Source organism: Dendropsophus ebraccatus, chromosome 5 (genome assembly GCF_027789765.1).
Source record: "Dendropsophus ebraccatus isolate aDenEbr1 chromosome 5, aDenEbr1.pat, whole genome shotgun sequence".
In the NCBI taxonomy this organism is placed as follows: Eukaryota; Metazoa; Chordata; class Amphibia; order Anura; family Hylidae; genus Dendropsophus; species Dendropsophus ebraccatus.
This window is the reverse complement of record NC_091458.1, coordinates 13,646,627-13,665,113: the sequence shown is the minus strand read 5'-3', so window position 1 is coordinate 13,665,113 and position 18,487 is coordinate 13,646,627. Positions and strand designations below refer to the sequence as shown.

General features: G+C 42.1%; 2 protein-coding genes across 2 annotated transcripts; both read left to right on the top strand.

The window, feature by feature from the left end:
- Nucleotides 1-9,110: 9,110 nt before the first annotated feature.
- On the top strand, nucleotides 9,111-9,983 carry LOC138794117 (odorant receptor 131-2-like). Its single transcript, XM_069972885.1, has one exon. The coding sequence runs from the start codon at nucleotides 9,111-9,113 to the stop codon at nucleotides 9,981-9,983; it is 873 nt and encodes a 290-aa protein (XP_069828986.1).
- A 6,372-nt stretch (nucleotides 9,984-16,355) lies between these two features.
- Nucleotides 16,356-17,264, top strand: LOC138794116 (odorant receptor 131-2-like). Its single transcript, XM_069972884.1, has one exon. It carries the CDS (start codon nucleotides 16,356-16,358, stop codon nucleotides 17,262-17,264), a length of 909 nt encoding a protein of 302 aa, XP_069828985.1.
- Nucleotides 17,265-18,487: the final 1,223 nt, after the last annotated feature.

The following is an 18,487-nucleotide window of genomic DNA, read 5'->3' as shown; positions in this document are numbered from 1 at the left end:
ATAAAAGTGCTATAAGCCTGGGAATGGAGCGATTTGAAGGAACGTATATTTGTTAACAATGGTTTGAATTTTTTACAGGCCATCAGATAAAAGAAAAGTTATACATGTTATATATCGTTGTTATCGTAACGAATTGAGGAACATGCGTAACAAGTCAGTTTTACCCCAGGGTGAATGGCGTATAAACAAAAACCATGCAAGTGCTATGGCTTTTTAAACACAAGGAGGAAAAAAAGAAAACACAAAAACGAAAATTGGCTCCATCCTTAAGAGGTTAAATGAGCCTATTGCTTACAGTATTGATTAAGCCGCCATCGACCCGTGTAATAGCACCATTAGGTTAATTTTGAATGGTAAAACATGATATGGTCTCAGCATTGTTTCATATGGCTAGCTCTGCTGTTGCCTGAAACCTGTTGCAATCTTTCCTTTAAAGTTATTCCATGTCTGGGTGACATAGACCAAGCCTCCAGTGGTGCCATGCACCTAAGAATTCACGGTCAGGGTCCTGCTTTCTCCTTTTCTACAATGATCAGCTTTAAGTGTTCTCTGTGATTTCACGTAATATACTCACACCACACATGTCCAATATTTTGCTCAGAAATTTCATATTGGACTCCTCAACATTGAAATTGCAAAAGCAAGAAGTACAAGTTGGTAAGGTTATGCTAGGGAAGTAGTAGTTGTCACTAAGATCTGCGAATAGTCACATATTCAAGTATTTGGTTTAAATCTGGGCCGTGTAGAAGGAAAGTCAATCATACAAAAGCCAGATCGAAAGTGGATTTCTATGTGCATATGCCAAGATATCAGCACTGTTCAATTTTGTGTTTCCTAGTGGTTGGGAGGTCCATGAGGAACTAGGGTGCACTGAGGGGATGCTCTGCATGGACAGATCGTCAGATTTAAAGAATGGCGTGTAGTAATCCATTGTGTTCTATGAGTAAGAATCAATGTCACATACCAAGCCTAGGGTGGCGAGTAGCGTCTACACAATCCTTCAGAAGGTGCTTGCACCACACTGGACTACAAGGTAGACAAGCTATAGCCCTGCTTTTGTCTTTCAAGCAATTATAGCCGGAGACTGATCTGGGGACTATGTGGGCAATGCCATGAAGAGGCCTTCACATTGATGTCACACTGGACTTTCTTCTAGGAATATGGTGTGGATGGCATAATGTACAATAGCCAGACCTTTGAATCTTTATTCAAAGTTTAGTATACTAGCAGCTAAACATCACCTTGATCTGGTCATGGAGTCAGTGGTCCCACCATATCTCCAAAGTTTCCCAGGAGCCATTTTCAGCTACTGTAAGCGGCCCGTGTGGGCCGAATGTGCTACCATGGCCTTCAATGTCTTCACACTTGTTTCCCATCAAGCACATCCAGAAAGCCATTGGTCAGCAACTGTAAATGGAGTTGCCAACAGTGAATTTTAAAGATGCCCAAGTGCATTCAGCATGGCGGAACATTCCTCAGACAACCATTATCAACCTCATTGATAGCATGAAAAAGGCAAGTAGGTGCGTGTATTTCTTCATGCTCAGGAATAGCTGGATCCAGTACTGGGAAACATTTCCCAGTGTCTTAGGACTGGATCCAGCTTTTCCCGGCACTCAGGGTGGAGCAGCAGGAAACAGTTGAAAGGCAATCAAATGCTTGGCTTCATTTAGATGGGCAATTTGCTCATCTTTCGTCATGACCTTCTGCCTGATGGCTCTTGCTTTGTAACCGAGATAGAAGATAGATGTGTTATTTTGTTAAACCATGTATATTTTCCACCCACAACTTCTTTTTATTTTCAAAGTTAACACAATCTAGAGTCTAAGAAATTATGAACTCCTCTGAGATCGACCCCAGCACATTGGACAAAATCAACGAGGCAACTCAGATTTTTATTATCACCATCAGATTCTTGATGTTCCTTATGTTCTGCATCTTTGTGTACTTCATGGTCATCATCCTGAAGGTCTTCTTCACCACCCCACGGGTCCGGGAAACGGCAAGATACATCTTATTTATTCACATGCTTCTCAATGACATGTTCTACTTAGTTCTCGCATTTGTACTCTTTATATGCCGCATCTTCCTCATCCCCATGCCAGTGCCTTTATGTTCCATCGTTTTCAGTGTGGCGACATGTTCATTTGGTATAACTCCTTACAACCTTGCCGCCAGCTAGCCAGCACCATTGTCCACTTATATCACCTACTTTGTTAATTGCATAATTGCATGTGGCACAACTCGAATCGAGTAATAAGTGAAAGACTGCTCAAATACTATACACGGCTTACAAAGTTCAATTACCGCCATATTATCAACTGTTTACCAACCATTGATGATCAATTACAGCTAATTGGATAATTGCATTCTTATGAACTGCTCCCGATCAGATTAATTATCCACATACCAACTTCTGATGATCAATTGTAGCTAATTGGATGATTGTATGAACTGCTCCTGTTCAGATTAATTATTTCCCTACTTATGAGAGCTCATTGACTGGTCACATCCAATCACTACTCACCCGCAGAATCTGCATCGGACAGCATCTAGTCCACCTTGTTTTTTTCTTTTAATATATATTTCTTTCACATGTTTTAACTTCCATTTTTATGTTTCCATTCATATAATTTCATTTTATTCTTGTATTGGTTTTATTGATCAGATAAGCCCCGTATATTTTTCTAAATACTAGTCTCTGGTACCAGATTTATGTTTTCAGTCACATTTTTACGTTTTTAACTTGTGTATAATAAATTTACACCTATTTTTTAACTTCCAGCATTATCTTGTTTAATACATATTGGTACATGTTCATTATCAGCCTTATGTAACTGGTTTAGAGGACCTTATCTGCTTCTTTCTTTTTAAGTATTCGTGTTAACATGTAAATAGCACCATAGGTGAAAACACACAAGTACTGAAATCAGAAGTCTCTAATTAGAGTTGCATAGCCCGTATATGAGTTCACTACCTGTCTCCCATTGTGCTGTCATGAATTGATGTCTGTTGATGTCCATTTTCTGCGATCTTGCTATTCAACGATAGCTGCTGCTGTTACAGAGAAAGTTCTTGGTGTCGGGGCTGGGGATCCATACCGGCTTCCGTATCCACATAAGTGATGTCACTACTACGTGGACTCCTTGGAACTTACTCCACTATGCCGGGTGATTGGTAGCAGCGGAGCCGCCGGCCGGGGCTCGCTCCCAGCCCCGACACCAAGAACTTTCTCTGTAACAGCAGCAGCTATGGTTGAATAGCAATACATTCTTCTATTTGTTGTTGTTATTTTAACCAGATTCGCTACGAACTTTCTCGAACTTTTTGCAAAATTTGTAACGAATCTGGTTCGTAACGGTTCGGTTCGCTCATCCCTATTGACAAAGTATGACCTATTCATAGTATCCATGAGATGGGGCATAACTAAAAGGGGCCCCCAGTGATCTCAAGAAAAGGAGCCCAAAACCCCCCACTGGATGGACAGCAGGTTGTTCATGCTTCCACTAGATTCATTCTCTGTAGAATAACTGGAAATAGATGAATGGAGCTTTTCGCTACCATCAGTGGCTCCATAGATAATGAATGGAAGCCAGGGCTCATCTCTCCACAGCTGTCAGCAGAATCTGACTCCTTCATATACAAAAGGGTATAAGATCTTGCGGTTGGCACTACCAAGAAACTAACGTAAGGACCATGGAAAAATCACAGGCGATGGAATGAATTAGGTTTTTGGTGGCGCTCACTCCCAACTGAAAAAAGATGCAAACTCAAAATTGAAAAATAATTGAAAGGAGGGCACTCACCATTAAAAACATTCTCTTTATTTCATATATTTTTCTTTAAAATTGTCCATGTAGCCAGGAACGAGGACACCAGCTCCAGCGTGATTGTGAAGGAGTAATCTTGAGGAGTTCCCATCACCCAGTAGTTCAAGCCCGGGACTCTTGCTACCAAACCTAACCATTTGGAAAAAGGCGGTCTTCCTAGTCAGTTCACTTCTTCTGAGGATTTCTACTTCTGCAAGTCACTCTTCACACTATCCCAGCACAGTACTGTACTATTTAGGCAAGGTCCCCAAGACAGTCCCTAAACCTGAACCAAGTCAAGCTACACTTCTTCTATTTCTATCTTCTTCTCTAAGTCCCTACCTCAAGCATAGAAACATAGAAGATTGTCAGCAGAAAAAGACCACTGGGTCCATCTAGTCTGCCCTTTTAGTATTCCCATTCTTATTATCTTAGGACAGATATATGTATATGTTGCTCCGGAAATAATGAAATGACCAAGCTGTTCCATCATTTCCCTGAAGAAAGTCAGTGATTTGATCAAACCATTGACCCCCTTCAGGAAAATGATGGAATGAATTCTATCATTTCCCCTGCCACATAGAATTTGCTTACTGTATTGCCTTACTGCTCCCCCAGCCTGTCTGCTCTGCTCCCCGTCCACCCCACCGCCATATGCCTTTTTTATATGCCAAATGTTTATTTATTTATTTATTTTTGCTGAATGTGTTATGTTATATTGTGAACGTTAAGAGATTGATTTCCAGCCACGTCCACTCTGTCTGCCTATCACAGACCTATTCCAGAAGGTTCTAACCAAGTGGACAAATTGCCTCAATTGTTCTCCACCAATGGGAGACTATTCCTAGCTCCCTGTATAAGGGCCTGTTCACTCTGAGTAAAAAAGCGGAATACCAAGCGGAACCCTGTTGTATGCAGCGAAGCAGTAGGGGTTGCCGTTGGTCGGGGTAGCTCAGGTGGTGTTGTGGTTGCTCTGTGGTTGTAGGGTCACTTGGGCACTTGTTAGTGCCTGGTAACCTGGAGTGGTAATGATACCCATCCTCGGTAAGACAGGCACGGCTTTTGCAGGTTTGGGTAACGCAAGTGTAAATTAGTGTTGAGATGCGGAATGATAAGTGAGTCCAGTGGCTTAACCAGAATAACGTCAGTTTACTTAAGTTCTTCAAAGGTAGAGAAGTTGTAACAGCAGAAGTGAGAATAGAGGAGCGTCTTGAGGGACCTGTGCAATGTACCTGTGCTGATATAGCGTGGTTGACAGGAGAAGAAGATACTTGTACTCACGTATCTGACCGCCTTATGCCCTACAGTGTCGGGATACCCGTCCTATTAGGGTTGTACGAGGTCCCAGGTCCCTGCTCTGGGTTGAGCAGACTTCCCCAAATTTTTCAGAACAGCCGTGCGTTACAGCAGGATACATAGGCGTTATCTACAGCTGTGTCCTGCTGGGGTCAGTACCAAACTCAGGTATACTGCCCTGTGTCTTGTAGAGAGTATCCCTTGGGTGGACAAGGGAATCCTCAGAGGACTTCCTTTCCACCCAGAAGTCTAGCACTGCATGCTAGTGTTAGTTTCTTTTATACGAAATAGAGTTACAGTAGTCTCTTGGTCCCTGACAAGGGTGCTAGCTTCTCTGCAGCAGGAACTGTCTCTGTGTTGCTCTCTCTGGCTGAACTGAGTAGAAGGACCCCAGGAACTAATCTCCTTTTATAGGTGTCAACCAAACTCCCTTGTGATTGGTGGGGCTGTGTCATGCAAAAAGAGAAGAAAGAAGATAGGTAGAAAAGTAAGGGAAACCAGGCGGGCGCCTGTGATTGGAGGAAAACACACATGTGACAAGAACAGTTAACCCAATGCTTTCTTCAGCTGTGCATAACATTAGGCATACAGAAAATACAGTAGTGTGTGGTGGGGAAAACACAGATCACACTCTGACCAGTTACTTTGCCCAGGTGCAACAAAGACTTAGTGGCACACCTGTGCTGGGGCACTACACACACACACACACACACACACACACACACACACACACATATATATATTTTTTTCTAGGTATATATATTCCATATCTTTATGTTTCTATCTGCATATCTATCTAATTCTACTTTGTCTAAACTGTATATCTTGCTCTTCTCCTCACTTATCCCATAAGGACACATCTATGTTGTGCGGCTGGATTCTCTTGTGAGATTTTACTGCTGCAAATTAATGGGAAGAAATTTCTATGTCAAATCCGATCTATGACATTGTTCATCCTGTGGAATCCATCGGGGAGCGGGGAGCAGGTATATAGCGCTCCCCCCTCACTTCTGTATACTGCTCTCTGTATGTGCGCTATGTAACCTATTGCTGGAAGTGGGAAGACTTGTGTAATCCTCATACAGTAAGTAGCAGAGACTGAGCATGGGGGTCACCTTTCACCTACAGAACTAACCATGGAGAAGTTTTAGGAAAGTTATAGTAATGTTTAGCTTCAGACACCAAAAATTAATGTGGGGGCCGCAATTGTACCAGGACTCCAGAGCCTAGAGGGGGGAGATGTTATATGAGCCGTCATAGTAGTTTATGATACTTGCGTTATAATGTGATGGCTGTATACAATGCTGTTTGCTTGTTCCATGGATCATAGTGATTGAGGGTCTTGGTAGAGTTACCCCCAGAGCTGCACTCTGTATGCGTCACAGCTGCCGGCATGTCACATTGCTTAGAGTCGTACCCACCACTCTCCCCATTATGTCATGGCTCCATCCATGACTTTCATCATTTCTTAATGGGGGGATCTCCTTTGTGATTCCATGTATTGTCTTCTTTCTATTCGCTGGATCCGACCTGTTAGTTTACAATCATTTCCTCACTTTCTATCTCCCACCACCACCCCCTTTAACCAACCTCATGTTTCACACCTGGCATTAAGGATTAGCTGGTTGAAACCCTATATACTGAATGGCACTGGTCATCACTGCTGATAGAAGTCGGAATTAAAACCAGAAGTAACAGAAGGGACTGACCTCATCTCAGATTTTTCATACTCCCTCTTAGATGTTCTCTTTGGCCATCACTGTAGCTTCCTTGTCCTCATACTCTATATCTTCTACCCACTCATCTACTGATCTGACTCCTCCTGCCCTCCTTACATCAGACATCCGGAACCTTCCTTCCCGATGCTCCCATCCATCTCACCCCTTCTCCTATGCCTATCCTGCTGCCCTCCTATCATTGGCCAGCTTCCTTAACACCTTAAAGCCCCTCTAATCTCTAACCTGTCTAAAGTTCCCCATATACTTTAGGCTTTTATTGGCCGGTCGCGGCATATCGGGCGTCAATGTAGGGTGTACGTGGCGGTCTAGAACCACCCATATCTTTTATCTCTGCTGAGGACTTTACCCCATATTTAAAAGCTTTATCATACTGTCTTCTCCACCAGTCTTCATGTCTGTTCAGTGCCGTTCCTCAATAACACACCTTTCCACCATCACCGAAGAAAAGCTTCAAATCACTCTCCACATCGCATATCACCACCTGTTCACGTGACCCAATCCGAACATTAACACTGAGCTGGATACACACAACCTAAATACCCTGGGTGCACAGTACCGACATATGAAACAACCACGATACAGCTCTTATAGAGAAAAGCATATGTCAAAAATAAAACGAACTCATAATGATAATATACTTTATTACACACATATTCAGCCTTTAACCAAAGTCTCCCTTCTCAACAAAAACAGCTAAAAACACCAACACACATTAGGACCATAAGGGTGCGTTCACACGAACAGGATCTGCAGCAGATCTGCAGCAGATTTGATGGTGCAGATTTGATGCTGTGTTCAGTTATTTAGATGAAATCTGCTGCGGATCCGGTACATGTGAACATACCCTAATGGTGTATTATCCCCAACCTTACAACAGTGTTAGGCCTGATTCACAAGTCTGGAGTATACGTCCACAATTGCGGACACATTTAGATCTTATAGGTTTCTATATGCCTATTCACACGTCCGCAATTTTTGCAGACCCGAAATTAGGCCATGAAATACGCAAATAAATATATAGTCTACAATAATATACTATTGTGTGAATGATGGTTTATCGTTAGTCGTTAATCGTTAAAAATTGCTTTGTCTAATAGGACCCTCAGTCTCAGCCATAACTCATTGCTCCTTGTCCAGCTCCTTGTCCAGCTCCTTGTCCAGCTGCCGGCTCATCTCATTTCTCCCCTTTGCCTCAAAACTTCTTCAACAACATGTTTCCCTTGAACTTTTCATCCAACTCTCTCCGATCACCTGCAATCTGACTTCTTTCCACACCACTCCACAGATCTGCTCCCACCAAACTCAATGCTCTTCCTTCTTGACCTATTCTCTCCTTGTCTTTGACGCAGTTGACCTTTCCCTCCTCCTCCAAACTTGTTAATCCTTTGGTGTCTCAGGCTTGGGCCTCTCCTGGATCTCCTCATACACCTCCTCGCCTTGTCCCCTCGCTGCCGGCATGCCCCAAGGCTGTAGAGCATGGTGGGATCAAGGGTGATTTAAGAATAAGTAATAAAATCCTCCAGAAATTTTGGGACTTGGCCTGGCAGTGCCAAGGGGAAGCTATATCTAAGGGACAACTTTAGATACAAGAGCTCTTGCGTCCCTGAGAGTGTGGAAATACTCTGGAAAGCATGGATCATTTCCTGCTCCATTGTTGCTTCAATACAGAGGTTTATACCAGGGTGGATGCCTCTATAGGCTTGAATGAGTTAGCTGGCCTTAGCTATCCCGAGTGGCACTGGAACCTGGGTGGCTGAGATCGCTTATTTTTATTCAGAATAGGGGTTAGGTATCACACATAGAATGCATGGTGTCTAGTATCTATACAACATAGTCCTCTCTGAGGTGGAGGTCTGTAGGAATATCACTGTTGACCTCAGAAACATCAGGTATTTGGCGTATGGCAAGCTGGGTACCAGTAGGGCTTCTCTCCTGAGAGAAGGTTTTCGCTTTCTGTGCCCTAGGTACTGTGCCTATTGGGTGAGGTACCTTAATTTTGGCCAGGGACAGAGTAGGTAGGGACAGTAGTAGGAAAATAGTATTTATATATATATGGACTGATTGGAGCCAGAACACCATTCCAAGACCTAATGTCATGTGGGGTAAAAAAAAAAAAAAATATTGACATATGTTTATTTTTGTGCCTACGTTGTGTATAAAAGTGGTACAAACCAGAATTCACTTTTTATAAACTTTTCAGGTTATAAAGAGCATCTCGAGTGGTTTGTAAATGGTAAATTCCAGCAGTAACACATCTACCCAAGTCATGACGACTGGACAGATCTTGATAACTGCAATTTTCGTCTTGATGCCCCTTTGCTTTGTTATCTTTGTTTACTTTATGGTCATCATACTAAAAGTCTTCTTCACCGCTCCCCAGGTCCGGGAGACCTCCCGTTACATCTTGTTCATTCACATGCTTCTCAATGATGTCATCTACCTAGCCATCTCATTCTTCATCTTCTCAAGTGTAATGTACCAGATACTTTTGCCCATACCACTATGTCTTGTAATTACCTGTTTTTCCACATGTATGTTCAGGATTACTCCTTACAACCTGGCAGTCATGTCCTTGGAACGTTACATGGCCATCTGCCACCCGTTACGATACGCTGAGTTGTGCACACCCCAGAGATCCAGCCATGCCATTGTTTTGATGTGGGCGGTGGGGATGGTTCCACAATTTGCTAATGTTATTGCTTATAGTTGTTCTGCAAACTTGACAATGTTTTACTTAGTGGTCAGCTGTCAAAGGAAGTACACTACCTTGAATGACGCTCAAGTAGTCATGAGAACAATTATTGACATTCTCAGCTTTTTCATAGTGGGGATGATCATCGCCTACACATATGTCAAAGTCATGCTGGTTGCTCGGAGAATGGACTCTGGAAATTTTGCCTTCAAGGCTGGTAAGACGGTCCTGCTCCACGCATTTCAGCTTCTGTTATCCATGATGTCTTTTACCACTCTGATTACCGAGACGTATTTGACAACATATTTTCAATACCTGCCCTATACCAATTTCTTTTTTGTGATGTCTCTTCCAAGATTTGTCAGTCCTTTAATCTATGGCATACGAGATGAAGTCTTTGGTAAAGCTATGAGAAAGCTGCCATCCTATCAAAGCTTATCTAGGTAGACCTAAAAATTAGAGTAAGGAAAATTAAGAAAATCATCACTGTTCTGTATTTATCGACATTGTATGGTTCAACAATATACATAGGAGGGTTGTGATAACGAAACACTAAACATAATAAAGATATCTGAAATGTTCCTTGTAGATTAAAAAGAACCTCAAGTCCACCAACTTCGACCGTTAAAGGAGATCTTCAACTCATAACTTTTGTGGGAAGTGGTAGGCTCTCTAGTAATCACCCTTTGTGTAAAAGAACTAAATTAAGTATGATTAATTTAACATTTATATCCTTTACTTTTGTAAAAAAAAAATGAATAAAACAAAGTTATAAATAGATTATATGCACATTGCACATTGACAAGGAGTAGATAGCAATAAACTTAGTATTATAAATTGTTAAAAACATGATAAATAAAAAATTATGAAAAATAAAATATTATATGTAGAAAGTCTTGTGGTGAATACTGCATATATAAATATAGATATAATTGTTGTCCGTTGGCGGCTTTGCAGGGCCCTTGCAAGCCGCCAATTGTTTAAATACTGTGCTGGCCGCAGGGTATTCAGCATCTACTGCGTATTAGATGGGATGTTGGATAGTTGATCGTTTATTGAAAATTCATAAAAAAATTCATTAAATAATTCTCCGTTATTTTGGCTGTTTGTGATACATTAAGTGGAGAAAAAGTATGTTGGTGGAAGTCCACCTCTCACCGGTCCTGTGTTGTTCTTGAAGTCTATGGCCGTAGATAACTTTGCTTTATTCATTTTTTTTACAAAAGTAAAGGATATAAATGTTAAATTAATCATACTTAATTTAGTTTTTTTTACACAAAGGGTGATTAATAGAGAGCCTACCACTTCACACACATTTATCCGGTACACAGTTGTTAACCAAGTAGTGCACTCGTAATATACCCACAATCCCATCTGCATTATCAGGTTGAGTTCTTACCACACCAAACTCATAACTTTTGTGACGGGGGATGCTGATCGGTTACTTCAGCAGTCGGTTGCTAGCTGCTAAAAGAGTCTTGCAGAGCACCAATCTAACTGATCCATGCAATGCTATAGCCATTCGCAATCTAGTGATTGGTTATGAAAGTTCCCACCTCCCGCTGCTAAACAGTAAATTAACATTACTGCAGCCTATGCCTAAGGCTGCAATGATGTTACTAAGTTTCCGGGATAATTCGGGCGCATAAGCCGTGCCCGTGTCATCCACGGAGGGTCCCGGGTGTCAGTGATAGCCAGACACCTGCCGCAACTGTCAACACTAAACCGTGCAATGATGCTGACAACCCTATAGATGCTGCAGTCAGCTCAACCGCAGCATCTATAAGGTTACAGAGGGAGAAATCTCCCTCTGTTTACTACAAAAAAATATATTATTATTATTATTATTACTCTCTCCGAAACGATCTTAGAGCTCTGATGGAAGATATGGACACCGGAGCCCTTACTGAGGCTATGAAAGATGGCAGTGGAGAGAGGGGAGGAACTGTGCAGAGATCACGGCAATAGTGTTCAGTGTTATAACAGGAAAAGCATTACGACGATCTCTGCCTGCTCCCCTCCCCAAGCCCCCCCGCCACTGTCACGAGCTCCCCTGAGCTGGTGGCATATTGAAAATTTTAATATTTTAAATTGCCTTTATTAAAAAGGTATTCATGTCACATAAATTGGACAAATTGCCACGTTCCTACCTTATGTTGCCACTATTCTTAAACATCCATTTACTTTTTTTTACAATGTTACAATGTTGCAGAATCTGTCAGAGGAACATTTTAGGTTCCTTGGTCTAGCAGATATAGTACTAGGCCATCATATAGTAATTAGGCCCCTGGGTGAGAATAGTGACCCACCCGGACTATTGGCACTGCCACCCACAGAAAGGGGAGATGACCCAAGGAGTGGGTGTGTACTGTGTTGGTGCATAACAAAGAATCACAGAGTCTCTTTAGCATAAATAAAATCTGGTTTACTCTGAAGATACTTGAGGTAGGCAGTAGATCATACAGCTTTGCCTTGACAGAATAATTCACACTTGATAAGACATTTAACTCTTTAGGGTCCAGATCTGTATTGAGAGTAGAAAGAGTGGTACAGTCGGGCTGACTGAGTTGCGTGCTGAGAGGTGAAATCGAGGATCAGAAGAGTAGAGAGGAGCATGTGGAATTTCAGAGGTAGAAACAGAAGAATACTTGAGAAGAGAGAGAGAGAGAATACTTGTGTCTGTGTTTTGACTCAAGTCTCAAGTGACCCGTCCTAGAGGGTGACACAAGCCCCAGACCTTGTTACCTGGGATGAGCAGAATGCTGAGGTTTCCCTGCTTACACACATGCTGCGACATAGAGTTCATAGGCTTCTAGCAACTTTGCTCTGTCCGGATGAGTTCCTTAACTTTCTTTATGGTTACTGTTCCTGTGTCTCTCCTGATTCATGGCGTGGGTTGAGATGATCCCTGACTTGTTCTCTCTAGTGAAGGTTTAAAACTACATACTGTTGTATAGCGTTACTTGAGAAGAAACTGTAGATAGCTGCATGTGCTCTGGTCTACGTCTAGAGGGCCCAACTGGACCACTGTAGAGAGCATTCTGTCTTGTGTCCCTCCTTTACAGAGTCTATAGGCAAAAGACCGCTACACTTCCTCTACCCATGTGACTTCCTACCTACAGCCCCTGTAAGGTGTGCTGTGAGTGGGTGAGGAGTGCGTATGTGAGAAGTAAACAGAGAGATGATAGGTGAGAAGAGGAAAGAACTCTCATTGGCTTACAGATCCATGTGACATACAAACAAACAATAACTTATTAAGTACTACAGCTGTGCAATAACTGAATACACACCTACAACAACGACATCTTATGGTGAAACTCTGGTACTACTACATCACCACTTACACACAAAAAGTACAGGCTTTTACGAAGGGTGTAACCAATAGCAACACCCGTGGTGGGATACCACAAGAGAACAGGCCAAGTCATCAGAGAGAGAGACAGCGCACCGAGACAGTACCAGTGATGAAACAAGTATTGTGGTCAGACAGGGGAAGGATGAGAACAGATGGCAACCTAAACAGGGCAGCAACAGGGAAGGCAGATGGTACAGACAGGGATCAGGCAGAAGGTGTAAACAGTGAAACAGATGCAGGTTCACACTGAGAATCAGCTTAATTGCGTAAGAGGCACCTTTGCTATGTATGCAGGAATGCAACAATGCTCAGGAAAGAAGGAAAAACCGGAGAAAGTGTAAAGACAGCACCGACAAGGGCAAGTATCAGGCCACCACCAGTGGACTTTCTAACACTATGCTTGCTCAAATCCTGTCCATTATCTCTTCAAAAGTCTTTCGGCAGCCCTTATACTTTTTCCATGGTACTGAGTGGTTTTTAATTGCTTCTTCCAGCACCAAATGCAGTTTATGGCTATGGTGACACGTAATATGAGACCGGCCGTTCCATGACCCGGCCAGGTCACAGAACGGCCATTCTCATAAAAGAGACTGCGCGTCCGCATCAGAACTCCCCACAGCACACAACGGAGCGTGCGGCCGGAGCCGCTTGCTCCATTGTGTGAACTGACAGAGTTTTCTGCGGCTGTTATTCACTGAATAGTGGCCACAGAAAACTGACATGTCAGTTTTCTACGGCTCTGCTAGGGATCAAGGTATACACTGCAGCCGGGATTCACTCAGCCTGCAGCAGTACGTAAGTATCGCAGAAATCACGGCCGTTGTAACAATGGCCGTGATTTCTGCAGAACTTACGTAGTGTAAACATAGCCTATATGTGGATAACATTTACACAATTTATTCTCACAGTTTTGCCGTCCTGTAACAAGAGACCTTTGGGCAAAGAAGCTCCTAACTACTAAATGGGGACAAAAAGAGGCCTACATGGGCACACAGAGGTGGCTTTACTAGTATAGTGGAGCATTGAAGGGGCATTACTATTATATGAGGACATAGAGGGGTGTACCCACTATATGGGTCACATGTAGGGCAGGAGTAGGGAACCTTGGCTCTCCAGCTGTTGCAAAACTACAACTCCCATCATGCATGGACAGCCAAAGCTTTAGGGGCACAGAGGGGTCTAACTGCTGTATGGGGGCACAGTTGGGCATAACTACTATGTGGAGACACAGTAGGCCTCAGTACTATATGGGGTAACAGAGGGGGCTTTACTACTACTATATGGTGTACAGAAGGGTCTTTACTGCTATATGGGGGCATATGGGGGCTATATGGGGGCAAGTGGGGAGACAGAGGAGCCTAACTACTATATGGGAACACAAAGGGGCCTAACCACTATATGAGGTTGTAGAAGGGGCCCACAAGACGGTGTGAAGTTTGCTGCCAGACTGTGGAGCAAAGAAGCGTCCATCACAGTCGGAGAGAGCAGGGCATGCATGTCTAGCATGGCTGGTGGCAGCACCTATCTATCTATCTATCTCCTATTTATCTATCTATCTATCTATCTATCATAAAAAAAATTTATCTTACGTTTATATTGCTGTTATCTGACTTATCCCATAAGGACACAGCTATGTTGTTTTGTGCGGCTGGATTCTCTTGTGAGATATTACTGCTGCTAAAATTAAAGAAGAAATTTCGATGTCAAATCCGATTTATGGTATTACCCATCCTGTGAAATACATTGGGGAGCGGGTTACAGATATATAGCTCTCCCCCCTCATTTCTGTATACTGCTCTCTGTATGTGCACCATGCAGTCTATTGTGGGAAATGGAGAGACTTGTGTTATCCTCATACAGTAAGTAGCAGAGACTGAGCATGGGGTGGGGAGCGGCCGTCGGGAACCTGTCACCCTTCATTTATGGAATTAATCATGGAGAAGTTTTAGGAAATTTTTTTAGAAATATTACACTTAAGCTTCAGACACCCAGAAATTTAAGTGCAGGCTGCAATTACCCCCGGACCTGGAAGCCTAGAGAGGGTGGATGTTATATGAGCTGTTTCATGATACATGCACAATAATGTGATGGCTGTATATAATGCTGCTATCTTGTTGCGTGGATGATAGTGATTGATGGTCCTGGTGCAGTTACAGGCAGAGCCGCACTCTGTATGCATCACAGCTAAAGGCTCACAGTAGGGCTGGATTGGCTTTCTGGCATTTTGGGCAAATGTCAGATGGGCCGTTCCCCTGCTTGGGCTTTTGTTCTACTTTGCTTTCTTGATCTTCTTTGCATCCTGCCTGCACTTCAGTCTGTACATGGTTGTCTAGTACAGATGCATATTAGCCTTCCTTAATATGCATATTGATGTGAACGTATGTATGTGTATATGCAGTGTGTGTCAGTGTGCATATGAATGTGTATGTATGTATGTGAATATGCAGTGTGTCTGAGTGCATATAGATGTGTATGCACTGTATGTGTATCTGTAGCGCTTATCTGTGTGCATATTAATGTGTATGTATGTATGTATGTATGTGAATCCACAGTGTGTCTCTCAGTGTGCATATGTATGTGTATGTATGTATGTAGTTATGTATGTGTATGCGAGGCCGTGGCTAATACAAAAATATACGTTACCTGGCCTCTATGGAATCCCGGCCGGAGAGTATACACTAAGGGGGACATGTATCAAGCGGCGTATTTTATTTTTTCGGCGGAAAGTGCCAATTTGCAAATATTTTATTTGCCATTATAAAATTAATGCCAAGGCCTAGGCTGCGGGGATGTAAATGTACGCCTGTGAGAATATATTTAGTAGATTGGTCTTTTCCTCATCCCCCTTAACCATTACAGCCAAATTATTTTTGAGAGGACCAACATTTTCAGTTTTTTATTATTTATATAAGTGAAGAACATTTTGGGATTTGTTTTACTTTCTGTGGCAATCCTTCTTTCTGTTACAATTATTGCTTCTTTTATTTGTTTATTTGACAAGTCCAGTGGAACTCCAAAATGAAAGAAAGGCAGGGGGTTGCAGGAACGTAATAAATAAAGTATAGCCCCCCCATGCCCCCAAAGCGACACTCCGGGGTCTCGCTGATGGCTGTTAGCTGTCAATTTCAGTCGGCATCCAGATATGTCACGTACAGGGCTCAGGGGTCCTTCAACTACAACAAGTATATTTTGTTCATTATGTTCCCACACCCAAAGATGAATCGGCAGCACTCCATACGTGAAGATCAAAAAGTGAATTCATTCCATCAAAAACGTGCAACGTTTCGCGAGAGGCGACCGAAATGTTGCATGTTTTTGATGAAATAAATTCAGTATTTGATTTTCATGTATATTAGAGTGCTCTGGATTAATCTGTAAATTATACATATCTGTTATGTATAAACATGGTACAAACCAGAATTCCCTTTTTCAGGTTATAAAAGAGCAACTGGAGTGGTTTGGAAATGCTAAATGTCAATAATAAGACAACTACCCAAGTCTATACAACTGGACAGATCTTGAAGACCACTATTGTTGTCTTGATGCCTCTTTGCTTTGGTATCTTTGTGTACTTTATGGCCATCATACTGAAAGTCTTCTTCACTGCTGCCCAGGTCCGGGAGACCTCACGTTACATCTTGTTCATTCACATGCTTCTTAGTGATGTCATCTACTTAATCCTCGCATTCTTCATCTTCTTGTGTGCAATCTACCGTATACTTTTGCCCATACCACTATGTCTTGTAATTACTAGTTTTTCCACATGTATGTTCAGTGTTACTCCTTACAACTTGGCAGTCATGTCCTTGGAACGTTACATGGCCATTTGCCACCCGTTACGATATGTGGAGTTGTGCACACCCCAGAGATCCTGCCACGTCATTGTTTGTATGTGGACGGTGGGGATGGTTCCACAAATTGCTAATGTTATTGCCTATTGCTGTTCTGCAAACTCGGTATTCTTTTACTTAGAGGTCATGTGTCACTGGAGGACACTGGTTATGAATGACTTTCAAGTAGTTATGAGAACAATGACTGATATTTTCAGCTTCTCCATAGTGGGGATGACCATTGCCTTCACCTATGTCAAAGTCATGCTGGTTGCTCGGAGAATGGACTCTGGAAATTTTGCCTCCAAGGCCGGGAAGACGGTCCTGCTCCACGCATTTCAGCTTCTGTTATCCATGTTGTCTTTTACCACTACGATGACCGAGAGGCATTTGACCCCATATTTTCAATACCTGCCCTATACCAATTTCTTCATGATGATGTGTTTTCCCAGATTTGTCAGCCCTTTAATCTATGGCATGAGAGATGAGGTGTTTGGAAAAGCTATGAGAAAGCCGCCATCCTGTCAAAGAGTCTGTACGTAGACCTAGAAGCAGGGTGGGGGAATTTACACATTTCATGATCCAGCAATGTACTTGGGAGGGTGGTGATGAAACAATACTAAACATAGTAAAAAAAATTCTTACATTACCCTTGTAGATTGAAAAGAACCTTGAGTCCCATGGCAAAGACGGAAATTCCATGACCATCTTATTAGTCCCCAACATTGGTCCAGGAGATCTTTAGATCCTCCAATTTAAGGAAAGAAATAGATAACCCATGTGGACTCCATCTAGTTACCCTTAGGGCCCTATTACACTGGATGTTTATATTGCAAATTATTGTTATAGTGTTCAAATTTAAAAAGATAATCGTTTCATGTAAATGCAGCATCAATCAAACGACCAACGAGAAATCATTCAAAGTTCGTTTGGGGATGACACCAAAATCATTGCTCGCTTATCGTATGCTGTAATTCCACTAATAGTTCAGTGTAATGGCCTGTTTACACGAAGCGATAATTTGCCCAATCGATTGTTTAACGATTTTAAAGCAACAATTTGGTTTTTAGAACAATCAGCATTTAGACGAATAAATCAATAGAAAAATCGCTATTGCGATCGTTTTTAAGATCGCTTAAGCCCATCTCCCACATAGGGTGAATCTGTGAAAGACTGTTTACACGAAGCGATCTGCAAATTTTTATCGAAGACCAACGATCTCAATAAACGATTTCTCGCTCGTCATTTGTTCGTTCGATGTGTTTACACGAGCTGATTATCACTCAAAGGAGATCATTATAGTGAAAATTCGAACAATAATCTTTCTGTGTAAATGCACCATAATTCCACAATGTTAAGTTAGTAGACCCCAATTTTTACATAGTAAAAAGGTAGTGCCCATGTATTGTGGAAATGGACTAAATTACTTAGGCTAAACAAAACATCCAACAATTATGTGAAGTGAACCCAAACAGAAAGTGGGGAGTATAATCTTGCCATAATAAGATTAATACCATTCGTGGTGAAAAATATGAAATAGTAGACATCTGTTATACAGTTATTAAACGTACATCTGATTTGTGTACCTGCATTTGTTTAGTTATTACAGCTGTATTGCTATAAGCTGAAAAAGGTCCTCTGTCCGTCAGGAAAAATAGGAAATAGTAGACATCTGTTATACAGTTATTAAACATACATCTGATTTGTGTACGTGCATTTGTTCAGTGATTACAGTGGTATACCTAGAAGCTGACATACGTTCTTTG

Excerpts from the sequence above, each read along its gene's own strand:
- LOC138794117 (XM_069972885.1), top strand. The coding sequence starts at position 9,111 with ATGACGACTGGACAGATCTTGATAACTGCAATTTTCGTCTTGATGCCC.
- LOC138794116 (XM_069972884.1), top strand. The coding sequence starts at position 16,356 with ATGCTAAATGTCAATAATAAGACAACTACCCAAGTCTATACAACTGGA.